The sequence below is a fragment of the Theobroma cacao genome, chromosome 3, assembly GCF_000208745.1.
Source record: "Theobroma cacao cultivar B97-61/B2 chromosome 3, Criollo_cocoa_genome_V2, whole genome shotgun sequence".
Classification (NCBI taxonomy): Eukaryota; Viridiplantae; Streptophyta; class Magnoliopsida; order Malvales; family Malvaceae; genus Theobroma; species Theobroma cacao.
In genome coordinates this window covers 361782-374407 of record NC_030852.1, presented here as the reverse complement: position 1 = coordinate 374407, position 12626 = coordinate 361782, and the positions used below count along the sequence as shown (strand labels likewise).

General features: G+C 33.4%; 1 protein-coding gene across 3 annotated transcripts; it reads left to right on the top strand.

Annotated features, from left to right (window-relative positions):
- Window positions 4667-10979, top strand: LOC18603849 (nucleobase-ascorbate transporter 6). 3 transcript variants are annotated; one of them, XM_007036067.2, is made up of 15 exons: window positions 4667-4688; window positions 5347-5468; window positions 6354-6451; window positions 6571-6747; window positions 7127-7227; window positions 7526-7601; window positions 7704-7763; window positions 7881-8065; window positions 8824-8920; window positions 9320-9406; window positions 9698-9756; window positions 9859-9950; window positions 10038-10115; window positions 10216-10376; window positions 10486-10979. In XM_007036067.2, exons 2-15 carry the CDS (start codon window positions 5366-5368, stop codon window positions 10702-10704), a joined length of 1593 nt encoding a protein of 530 aa, XP_007036129.1. In that variant the 5' UTR covers window positions 4667-4688; window positions 5347-5365; the 3' UTR covers window positions 10705-10979. The 3 variants fall into 3 exon arrangements, with proteins under 3 accessions (XP_007036129.1, XP_017973489.1, XP_007036127.1); XM_018118000.1 differs by lacking the exon at window positions 4667-4688 and adding an exon at window positions 4722-4809; XM_007036065.2 differs by lacking the exon at window positions 4667-4688 and adding an exon at window positions 4833-5182.

Sequence of the window (12626 nt, the reverse complement as noted above, 5' to 3'; positions counted from 1 at the left end):
ATATTATATTTTAACAGTTCAACTCAATAGCTTATCATATCATATTATATATCAATAATTTAATTCAATAACTTAATATGTTAATTAACAAAATTCAAGAAACACATAAAAAATAAGAGAAGTTTAAAAATTTATTTTTTCTTCCACTCGTATACATAAAGAGAGAGGGACTCCTTCTATAATTTCATTCGTGTATATATATATATATATATATATACATGCATACGATATTATCNGACACCATCATTATTGTTAATGTGTATTTTTTTATATGTCTAATGTCTTTTTAATTTTATTTAATCTTTTAGATGATTGATAATTGAATTATATATAAAATTTTCTTTTAACTATTAAGTGTTGTTTGACTTGCTTTCAAATATACTCTAACTGCCCCGGATTGCTCGGAAAAGAAGAAAATCCACACCCTGATATTTTATTGTTATCCTTTCGGCCCTTAAAGATGGGCCGGTAGCCCTTCATAAAGGCATGTCCTGTGTGAAAGAGATGGAGCAGCCAACCACCTGAGTCGAGTCTAGTCCAGTCTGCATGTGCATTTTTGAGTGAGAAACGAGGAAGAGGAAATAGAGAACTCACCAACCTTCCATAAAATAATCCTCACCCCTCATAAAGCTAATAGCTAAAATACCCAAATACTTAAAAGCCCCTTTATGCATGAGAAAAATAAAAGTAAAGCAAGACAGAGAAAACAGCCATATTCCCGATATTCAAAAAAGGCCAGAGAATTTCCCCAATAAGTGGTCCCTCTATGGCCAAAGTGTGGGGTACCCCTAAGACCTGAAAGCAACCTCCACGTTCTGTCTCTTGTTTTCTTCTCCCTAATCCCTTTTCTCTTACCTTGATCATCATTACCCCTAATCACCCTTTTTCCCGCCCTCAAATCTCCCATCATTGTCCCTTATACTATGTAGTTTTTGGGCCTTCATGACATCCTTATTCTTATTCTCATTTCATTCAAGTAACGTTAGGTGATTTGAGACAAACACTTTAAAGCTACCACCAATCTGATCTTGACATGTGCCCCCATTGGCCCAAAAGCAAAGCTTGATTGATGGAGATTATTATTATTATACATATTGAATACTAGATGATTCTATACATATCTAAGAAGAAGACAAAGCTTAAGCAGCTCCTCCCCTCTTCAATAATTTAAACCCCAAAGCTATCTTTGTTTTCTCTTTCCTATATTTGGCTTTCCAGGTATTGACAAACTTGGCCACGGTCCAATCAACCATGTCCAGCTATTCTCCAATATCATCATCATTCCCAACTCTTGTCGGTGCCTCATATCATGAATATCACCTTCAATTCCTGATTTTAAGATTCTGTGTGTGCCCTTGTTTTTCTTCCCCTTCAACAATATTCCAGTGAAAAAGTAAAACAATGGTCCTTCAAGTTTTCTTTGTCAATGAAACGAATTGACATTTTCTTTACATAATTGTACCCAATTGTCAGTGTTCTTTGCATGATTCAATCTCCAACTATAATTTTTGGCTTGTGTTGACCGGTTTTATCTAAATAAAATTTTTATCTTAGTCACCGCAAAACTAAAAAAGAAAAAACATTTAGCAACCAGAAGAGATATTTTAAAGTAACAGGCAGACGTAACAAAAACACCTGTCTATTCGAAGTTGAGCCTTGCGAAAGGATGGAGAACCTGATAATTGAGCGCACTGAATTCAATTTTCAACATTTTGACTTGCATTAACGTAAAACGATAATTGCTCTTTCCATTATATCCAAATAAATTTTCTGTCTTAATCATCATGAAAAGAAAAAAACATTTAACTACCCAAAAAGTATCTTAAAGTCACCTACAGCTATAACAAAAAAAGACAAAAATATATAAGTATAATATATAAAAAAATTTTAAATTATTAATAAAATTTAAATAAATTTTATATTTTTATTACGTTTAATCGAGTTTTTATATTTTTTTATTTTAAATTAAATAAATTTTTATATTTTTTATTTTGAATTAAATAATTATTTATGATTAATGATTGACTTAGTTAAAATGTTATTTATTATTTTATATCGTGTAATATTGAAATAGTATGTTAAAATACTATAATTAATTATGATACGACATATTAATGTATCATAATTGATTATTATATATTTTTTAAAAGTGACAATTAGTTATTACATTACATGTTGATTTTGTATAACAATATAATGATATGTAATTTTTCACTTTTTACACTAATATCATATCAGCGTCATGTAGATATAAAATAATAGTGATATTTTTATTAATTAAAATTAATCAATTATTAATAATAAAAAATTATTTGACTCAAAATAAAAATATAAAATTCAATTGAATGCGATGAAAAAATAAAAATTTATTTGAATTTACTTGAATAATTTAGAGATTTATTTGAATATTAAATCAAAACATATATCTCTATTTGATGTTGAGGGTAAACACCTTTATAATTGCAGGCATTGAATTCAAATTTCAACATCTTACCTAGTTTTGTTTTGATCCAATAAACTATTTTTATGTGACAAGCATGGGAGATCAAGTGTAACATCAGAATCAAATACAAAATTATAATATGATTAAATAGCAGTCAATTTTCTTGCACCTTTCATTAATTTTTTAAAAGCATGGTAGATTGTTCATCTTAACAAGAAAACCAACAACAAATTGTTGTAACAACAAATGAAATCAATGTTTTATAATTGAGGGAAAGAGACCGATTAATTTCGCATTAATTTTAGGTTTAGAAGGACAGTAATTGATTGAGCAAAATATTTATAATTTTATACGGGAATGTTTAATTTTTTTCATATTCATATATTTTACGAGATTATATTAAATTTTAATTACAAATCAAACAAATTTTATTATATATATATATATATATATATATATATATATACATGCGTATAATAAATCAATATAAAATTAAACAAAATTCTCATATAACGAGATTTAAATTTAGATTCTAATAAACGTTTAAAGAATCAGGTCGTCCGACAATCATGTTAGAATGTTTGGGTACATAAATATGTTACGTAATTAGATTTTCATTAAAAAAGGAGATGTTATAAGCTTATTTTCCACATTATTGTTTAATGAATTAGTAGAACAAGGAAAATTTGAAATCTTTGTTCATTGGACCCATTCAAGACTCATACGTTGCATGTCACAGCCAGATGATACTATTTTTCTCTCTTTTGTCCCCATTGTTAAGGCTCTCCTAATCTTTAACATTGATTGGCGAAGCGTAACCAACGCACTACATGTCATTTTCTTTGAAAAATCTTTGTAATTTTTGACAAATTTAATCTCTTATTAAATTAACTTGAAATAAAGTAACTTTAATAAAGGTTGATTTTATCTTAATCTTTTAAAATTTAAATTAAAACAAAGAACATTGAACGAACGAAATCAACTCCTACAAATCCCATCCTATTGCACTCAATTGTTTACCTAATATCTGCCTCTCTATGGAAGTAGTTTAAATTTGATTGTCGTTGTACATAAACAGTTTGATTGTTGTTACAATTCGGTATCAGACCCAACAATAAATTATATGTATTTTCAAAGAAAAAAAAAAGAAAACAAATATTTATAAATATTTGTATTTTTTTTTATATAAGAAATCAGATTTTGAATCCCTTTCTCGAAATAAAAAGCATAGAGTTTCAAAATAAAAGGATGGATCACTACCTTTGCTTAGCCGTTTTGGGCTAACAAAAATAGAAGAGCAACTTTTGTAGGCTGCCAGTTGTGAGTGAACTGTTAGTCAAAGAGGGCATTGTTCATTTTTAGGTGCATTAGTAATTTATACGTTTGGATCCTTTTTGAATTAAAAAATTACCATTCATCGATATACAAGTATTTTTATCATTTATTCTTTGATTAATCTACAATTAATCAAATATTGAAATATTAATAAAATGGTAATTTTGATTTATAAATTAAATTATATACTAATTATTTTATTTTTAAGATATTTCATTTCGTTCCGTAAATTAAACGTGCCCAAGGCATTATTTAAGGCACACTTTTTTCCGTAGGGGTGGACAAGGGAATATGTCGGTTTTGCTTTGACTGTCTTCGCATTCCTCCCTTTTCGGCTCCATCGGCCCTTTGTTTTAGGGCACCCCCACCCCGCAATTCCTACTCATGGTCATCCCCTACCGCCACTCACGTGACCGTCATTTTCCAATTCCCCAAACTGCCCCCACCCGTCAATCATTTGAGCTGCTGAAGTTCCCGTACAACATGCCCACGTGGGTGCCAACATGCCAAGGTCAATCCCGTCATTTCTTCTCACAAGAACTTGTAGGTTTATCAAAACTAGGTGGACCTTTTGGAGGCCCTCTTTTTCTCATTGGACACCCTGGGGATTGATATTGCCAAGACAACACCACACGACATCGTTCACGTCACTAACTTGTCAATATAAAATTTCCATGAAGTTTCTACCCTTCCCTTCATTTTCTCTGCTTTTCATATTTGGAGAAAAAGAAAATAAAAGCAACCGTAAATGGATGCTATGCTAGTTAACTTATTTTTGTTTGTTTTTTTCCTTTTAATGTAATTAAGCAACTGTAGTTTCCATAGAAGAAACAAAAAAGTTTTCTGCTTCATATAAAGAGAGAGAGAGAGAGAGAGAGAGAGAGAGAGAGAGAGAGAGGTTGAGTACAAAGTAAGTTGGCACTCCTTGTCATCGTTGCATTCAAAGCTTAAATTGCTTACACATTTCTGAATTCTCATAAAGCGTTGCATTTGTACTCTGTTCCTTCAAAGAACACCAGGATTGTTTAAGTGTACTCTGCTATTTTTGCTCAGTTTTTTCTTTACTTCTTTTTTTTTTCACTGGAACAATTTTTAGGTGGAGTGGGGTAAGATGATTTATTATTGACTTTAATGCCTTGTCACTTGATTTTGCTTCGAAGTTTGCCAAAAGGTTCTTTCTTTTCATTGTAACAACCTTTTTTCTGGCTCATTATTTTGCTATTGCAATTATTAACACCTCACTGCTCCCCCACATCTCATTTCATCTTTCTCTTATCTTCAAATTGAAATCTTTTGTGAAGATTTCAGTATCTTTAGTTCTACTTTTTTGTCCCTTAACCTTTCCCAGGCCCCCATCTCCGTATTCTTCTTCCCTTTATTAGCTCTATATTAGTAGCTGCACATGTAAGTGGCTCACTCTTTTGGCGTTTGGGGTCATCTTGTTTCCCCTTGTTTTCTCTTGTTTCTTGCTGTTTTAGTTACGTTCTTTAAGATTTGGGATCTGGGTAGTTCTCAGATTTAGTAGTTTACACTTACTGGTTCTTAGAAGTTGGTTTTTTTGTATATAGAGAGAGAAAGAGAGAGATCATGGCAGGAAGAGCTCCGGCTAAAGCAGATGAGCCACAGCCACATCCACCAAAGGAACAGCTACCCAACATTTCTTATTGCATTACAAGTCCACCTCCATGGCGTGAGTTTCTTCAACCCTGCTGTTATGTTATTGGTTGTTTTTCCTGGTTTTGACAGCTTAGATTCTAAATTTTGAATTCAGTTCCTGAGGTATTATGTTAGATTTTTGGTTGGCTTAGAGTATGATTCTTGTGAATCCACCAGGTAATGTTTTAGGTAAGGTTTTGGTATTAGTCATTGTTTTTGGATATGCATCTTCTGTAAATTCTTTTTTTAGCTGAAAGTAAGTAGCTTTTTTGGGTTCTTCTTTAGGCTTAGATACCCCTTTTTGGAAAAGCGAAGTGCCACTATTCTGCAAAAAAGAAAAAATCTTTTTAATTTTGGTTTATTTTATATTCTAATTCTGTGAGGATGAGAAAAAAAGAAAAGAAAAATAAAACATAACTACTACTTTTTGATAATTCATCGTGTACTAAAATTTGGGTTTATTTTATTGAACGAGAAAAAAAGATATATATATCTATATATATTAAAATCTCTTTTCCTGTATTCCACTTTGGTAACTAAGGACGGTATTCTAAGTCATCTGCTTATTGATTTGGTTAAAGTCAATCTGAAGCCAACTTCTCTCTGTTAATTGACTCCTTTTGGTTCAATTTTGTTAAGCATTTACCTCTTCTAATTGGCATTTTCTATTTGTCTTTCACCCAAACCACAACCCATCCCCCCAATTATCTTCAATTTTCTCTGGGGTGTTCACTCTCTACTTCAAACAAATTGAGGAAAATTTTCATTTATTGTTTTGATGTTGTTTGAAGATAAATAACTGTTGTGGATACGCCTTCACTTGGCTATTAGGTAATAACTCCATTATTGCTGGCATTTGTACAGTGGTAGTAAAAAATTGCAACTAATCTGTTGGCATTTTGGTGTGTACATGATGCAGCCGAGGCCATCCTTCTTGGTTTTCAACATTATCTTGTGATGCTTGGAACGACAGTGATCATCCCCTCTTCTCTTGTTCCCCAGATGGGAGGTGGAAATGTAAAGCCCAATGAAAATAAATCTACATAAAGATTTGACATTTGTTACATACTTTGATCGCTATGGTACTTTGCCTGGACATGATAATTTGAAACATGTTATTGCAATGACTTTTATAGGAGGAGAAAGCAAAGGTGATTCAGACGCTACTCTTTGTTGCTGGTTTGAACACATTGCTGCAGACACTGTTTGGGACTAGATTGCCTGCTGTGATTGGAGGATCTTATACATTTGTCCCAACGACAATCTCAATTATCCTTGCTGGTCGGTTCAGTGATACTTCAGATCCTATCGAGGTTTTGTGATCTAAACTCCATTTTACATTTTACTATATATGCCGGTGTTTGTTTGGGCATTGGAATTGCTAAAGTTGCTTCTTAATATGGAAAAGCAAGCAGTTACCTAATTGCAATAGTGGAGACAACTTTTATCCAGCTTGAGTATAACTGATATGATACTGTATTTCTTCAACATCCCATTGGAAGAAGAGTATAGAGATGTTTACAATGCATTCCTTTTTTTCTTGATAGGAGTACTAGATTCTAGGCACCTTTTTGTATTTTATAACATGAAAAAGTAAATATACAGAAAAAGGAATCGAGTTTGAGCACCAGCATTCTGCTTATTGATGTTTTATGTGGTTTATTTATATGTTGTGTTTTGATGCCTTTTCAGAGATTTAAAAGGATAATGCGGGCAATCCAGGGTTCCCTCATTGTTGCTTCAACTCTTCAGATTGTCCTCGGCTTCAGTGGCCTTTGGCGTAATGTTGCAAGGTTAGTTGACTATTGCTTACTATTTCATGGAAAGCTTGAAGGCCTTAGCCATATATGCATTTCCTTGTAACTTTTTAAGTAATTGTAATACAGTTGATTGTATCTTGGTCTTATATGTTTTATATTGTTATTGTAAGCGGATTCAGTTTTTGAATTGCTGGTTCCTGGACTAATACTTGCTTCATGCTGGTTCAATTGAATGTTTGCTCCGGTATATCTGGAACAAAGTACAATATTTTAATGAGACGCTTGCAACTAATTTATTTTAATCATATGGGTATATGTTTCCATTTTTCAGGTTTTTAAGTCCACTTTCAGTTGTTCCTTTGGTATCTCTAGTTGGTTTTGGGCTTTATGAGTTTGGTTTTCCTGGGGTAAGTCTCTGCTTCACATGATATACTATGAAAATGCATAGTCTGACACTGTACCATTATCTTTATCATCATATGGATGTTGACTATTGTTTCAATAATTAGGTTGCCAAATGTGTGGAGATTGGGCTGCCTCAGCTAATTCTCATAGTATTTATCTCACAGGTAGTGTTTTAAAATTTTCAAAAAGTGCAGTTGTCCATCTTATATCTATAGTCTCACATATTTGAGATTTTTTCTCAGTATCAAAATAATAATTGGTTGTCTGTGCTTATCGTGCAGTACATGCCTCATGTGATAAAATCTGGAAGACACGTTTTTGATCGTTTTGCTGTCATATTCTCTGTGGTGGTTGTTTGGATTTATGCTCATTTACTCACTGTGGGTGGAGCTTATAATGGTAAAGCACCAAAGACACAGATAAGCTGCCGCACTGATCGTGCTGGTTTAATAGATGCTGCTCCATGGTGAGTTCATGCAGCATCCTTAGAGCAGTTGTCCCCTTTGCAATTCTCTATTGGTATATCATGCATGATTTAACCTATGAATCATTTATTTTGAGAAAGGTGCACATGAAAATCTTTTGTTACTCTGGGGTACATTTTCTTAAATATCATAGGGTTTCACTCTAATTCATAATCAAGTGAATGGGCTGGTCATGCATTTCAACAAATAGGCTAGCTGATTAGGCAAGACTGGTGTTTATATGTTCTATCTGAGGAAATTCTACTTCTACAAATTAAAAATTTCAGTAAATATTGGATAATGCTAAATTATTTATTTTGAGAGAGGTGCACATGAAAATCTTTTGTTACTCTAGGGTACATTTTCTTAAATCATAGGGTTTCACTCTAATTCATAATCAATTGAATGGGTTGGTCACACATTTCAACAAATGGGCTAGCTGATTAGGCAAGACTGGTGTTTATATGTTCTATCTGAGGAAATTCCACTTCTACAAATTAAAAATTTTGGTACATATTGGATGATGCTTGTGATGTATTAAATCCGGCTTTAGTTGCCTTCTAAAAGTTTCAGCAGTTTCGGTTCTGGACTTGCTTCATAAGTTTAATAGTCTTTTTAAATTGAATAGAGAATCTAAGCTACAGAAGGCAAATTTGGACTTGATTTGATAACAACCTTAAGATTCTTTTACATAATATGATATCTCTTGTCAAGAATGGCTTGGTTATAATCATTCCTTACAAAAATTATGGATTTGCAGGATAAGAGTTCCGTATCCCTTTCAATGGGGAGCACCTTCATTTGATGCTGGTGAAGCCTTTGCTATGATGATGGCTTCTTTTGTTGCTCTTGTAGAGGTTTGTTTTCTTCTGTTATTTATGAATTTTATTAACTTTTTAATCGTTTTCTATTCTTCTTATTTTGTTGTTTCTAATAAAAAAAACTGAGTTGAATGTCATTGTCATCTTTGTTATTTTTTTTTTTTGCTACTATTTTCTCTCAAGTTATTTCTTATTGACTTTCCTGCACTGCCATTTTATTTCAACTCTTTTTGTATCAACTGGCAGAGTTTTTTCATTTTCGCCCTTAGGGTTAAAGTATCATTGGTTTTCCTTTTTTTTTTGGTGATTTGGTTATTCTGTATTGTTGTTTAAGCATACATCCTAGCAAATTCTTTGATACTCTTTGGAAATTGAAGTTTGATTTAATAATTCAAAGAAAGCTAACCTTTTACCTCTGTTTATTGTCATAAACAGTCCACTGGGGCTTTTATTGCGGTGTCAAGATATGCAAGTGCAACTCCAATGCCACCTTCTATTCTTAGCCGTGGTGTTGGTTGGCAGGTAATTTGAAAAAGCTTGTTGATTTGCATGTGTATAATGTGAAAAAAATTTATAAAAATTAACATTATTAGTTAAATTGGCTGTCTTATGCTCCATGATCACGTTGGATTGGTCCCCTATTAACCTTGTGCTCAAATTACATGAATTCATATACATTAAGTCATCAACATTGCCACAGGATCCTGCATTTCCTTTGAACATCTGGAAATTTTATCTGCCTTTGCTGAACTTCAGTCATGTTAGTATTGGATTCTAATCTTTGTGAACTTACCCTTTTTTGCCCTGCTTTAGGGAGTTGCAATTTTGGTCTCAGGGTTGTTTGGAACTGTCAATGGATCCTCAGTATCTGTGTAAGGCTCTGATTAGCAATGAAAGTTATTGTTGGACCTTTTTTTTCCCTGTTCAATCAATTGAAAACAGAATTTTTTATACTGACTTTGGTCTCTCCTCAGAGAGAATGCTGGTCTTTTGGCCTTGACACGAGTTGGCAGCCGAAGAGTTGTCCAAATCTCTGCTGGATTTATGATTTTCTTCTCCATTCTAGGTAATTGGTTGATTTATGAGATTTTTTAAAAGTCCTTGAGCATTTTTTTTCTTTCCTATTAGTTGTTGATATATCATTAATGTGCAGGGAAATTTGGAGCAGTCTTTGCTTCAATTCCAGCACCCATTATTGCTGCTTTGTACTGCCTGTTCTTTGCTTATGTCGGTATGTGTCTGATTCGAGCTGTTCACGAGCAAGCATGTGGATTTATGATATGTTGTAAGCTGTTTCAAGTATTTATGTATTGAATTTCCTCATTCTGCAGGTGCGGGAGGCCTTAGTTTTCTTCAATTCTGCAACCTCAACAGCTTCCGTACAAAGTTTATATTAGGCTTCTCTGTATTTATGGGCTTATCTGTGCCACAGTACTTCAATGAGTATACTGCACTTAATGGCTATGGTCCAGTTCACACAGGCGCGAGATGGGTATTCATACGGAATCTCTTTAACTTTTAATCTTAAAATAATATTTTGTTAGAATCATGTTGTAGTTAATTGGGTCTCACTGACAAGAATTTTGTTCCTTGCTTGACAGTTCAACGACATTGTAAATGTTCCTTTATCATCCGAAGCATTTGTTGCGGGTTGCTTGGCATATTTCCTTGACAACACATTGCATCGCAAGGACAGTTCAATTAGGAAGGACAGGGGTAAGCACTGGTGGGACAAGTTCCGATCCTTCAAGGGTGATTCAAGGAGTGAAGAATTTTATTCCCTTCCCTTCAACCTAAACAAATATTTCCCATCTGTGTGATATACAAGGAGTTGCTGAGTTAAAGGCGGTTTATCAAGTATTGGCCCTTGTTAAGTTCTCAATGGCACTTTGTCGATCGCATCTGACTATCACCAACCATTAATTCTCTGTTGTGAATTGTATTACACGCTATAGCAGTATAACATAGTGTTTCCCTTTATAGGATGCCTTAGAATATTTATTGAATTATTGTTTTTTTTTTTCTTGCTGTAAATCCAACAGACATGTGGATTTGAAGTAGCAATGAAGCAGTTTTAATGCCTCTGTTCAATTCATCTTTTTTCCATGTTTGCTGTATAAGTGTTAGTTCACTAATTCGTTTATCTGCATATTTGACCTACTAAGGATACAAGGCAACCTGATGGTACACACACTGTGCAATCCACATTACCTGATCAGGTGATGAAAAAATTTGGACTTTCTTATAACCTGATTTATGAAGCATGGAGGCTGTCTTACTGAGGATTCATCTATTTGTAAACTAGTTATGAAGTCCACAATCTTGAGTTTCTAAAGTGGCTTTGTGTATTCTTCTGTCTAATTGACTCCTTTTTCGGGTCGTTCTTGGTAGAGGGTAAATTGATGGAGATCATGGGATCCAAGTGTATTAGGAGTAAACTTCCCTGCTCCATTCCCCAACTCTGTTAAAGGGAAAAATGAAACAAAAAAGAACAAGGAAAATTTTTGTAATGCTGATTTGTGAAATTGATTTGAGCCAGCTTCTAGCCTTTTAGTGTAGTGGCAATTCCTTGTAATCTAATTAATAATGCCTGAAGAGCAAAATTGGGCTCAAATAGGACTGGACTGAACTGGTGCAAGCATTGTTTACATTTTCAGAATTGGATTCTCTTCCAATTTTTGACGGTATGGGAGGAGTTACAAGGATGCTCTGCACTTAACATTCTAAATGGATTCTGTGCATCAGAAAATGGTGTGTTCTCATACCATTGATCTTCATAAAAGGAAACTGAGTTACTACTTGCAAATTCTTTGAACAAAACAACTATAACTAACATCTTTGTCAAAAACTAATGTAGCTAAGAGGCAGTGCCATCTTTTAGGCCGTTCCTGAAGGCCATATCAAGGCATAACAAAACTTGCTATACTAACTTTCTTGTAGATGTCTACTACAGAATCTCAGCCCTTTTTCGTATTTGGCATCCACTCTGGTCTGGTGATATTAAACATAGTAAAGCAGAGAGGACAATGGAACAAGATGAAATGAATTTCAGGGTTAATAAGAACAGAAGCAAGTTGTCAGTCTTGCCTTCTGGAAATACAGTTGCTTTCACAAAATTCTATTTCCATCAATCAATTAATTCAAGTGCTTTTATCTCAAGCTTTGCATCTACTTTTTCCTCAGAGCAAACACTTTAGAAATCAACCACACTGGCTTTTCAATGATATTGCCATTCATGATGGTAGAATCTCCTATTTTTTGATCTGAAAGATTTGTATCTAACCTAAAAAGAAGATATCATGATGATGATTATTCCATTTTCATAAATCCTTTTATACATACACAGCAAAAATAATTTATAATATTAAATTTAAGTATCAATGGGAGCTTATCCACAAACAAATCCACCCAACATTCACTTGGTTTTGCACTTCTAAGCTAGAAAAGCAGCAGAAAGGTTTCAGAGGGTATCTTTCTGGAGGGAAGCAAAACTTTGTGAGGTGAAACAATTGGTTTGGGGTACGGAAACGAGGTGTTTTGTTTTCTTTTGGACTAATCTAATAAGGAAAAAAAAGAAAAAAAGAAAAAGAAAAAGAGAAAACAGATGACTGAGCAAACTGGAAAGGAACTGATCCTTAATTCTCTCTTATCTACTTGGTTTGCCCTGAACCTGGCTGAGGAGGATCCCTGATGGCTATATGTGGTTGGTTTTGTACAAGTAAATATTCTTTCTAGTTGCTGT

Coding starts and splice junctions, on each gene's coding strand:
- LOC18603849 (XM_007036067.2), top strand. CDS start 5,366: ATGGCAGGAAGAGCTCCGGCTAAAGCAGATGAGCCACAGCCACATCCA. Junction 7,764..7,880: donor TCATAGTATTTATCTCACAG/GTAGTGTTTTAA, acceptor CTTATCGTGCAG/TACATGCCTCATGTGATAAA. Junction 10,116..10,215: donor CCTGTTCTTTGCTTATGTCG/GTATGTGTCTGA, acceptor CTCATTCTGCAG/GTGCGGGAGGCCTTAGTTTT.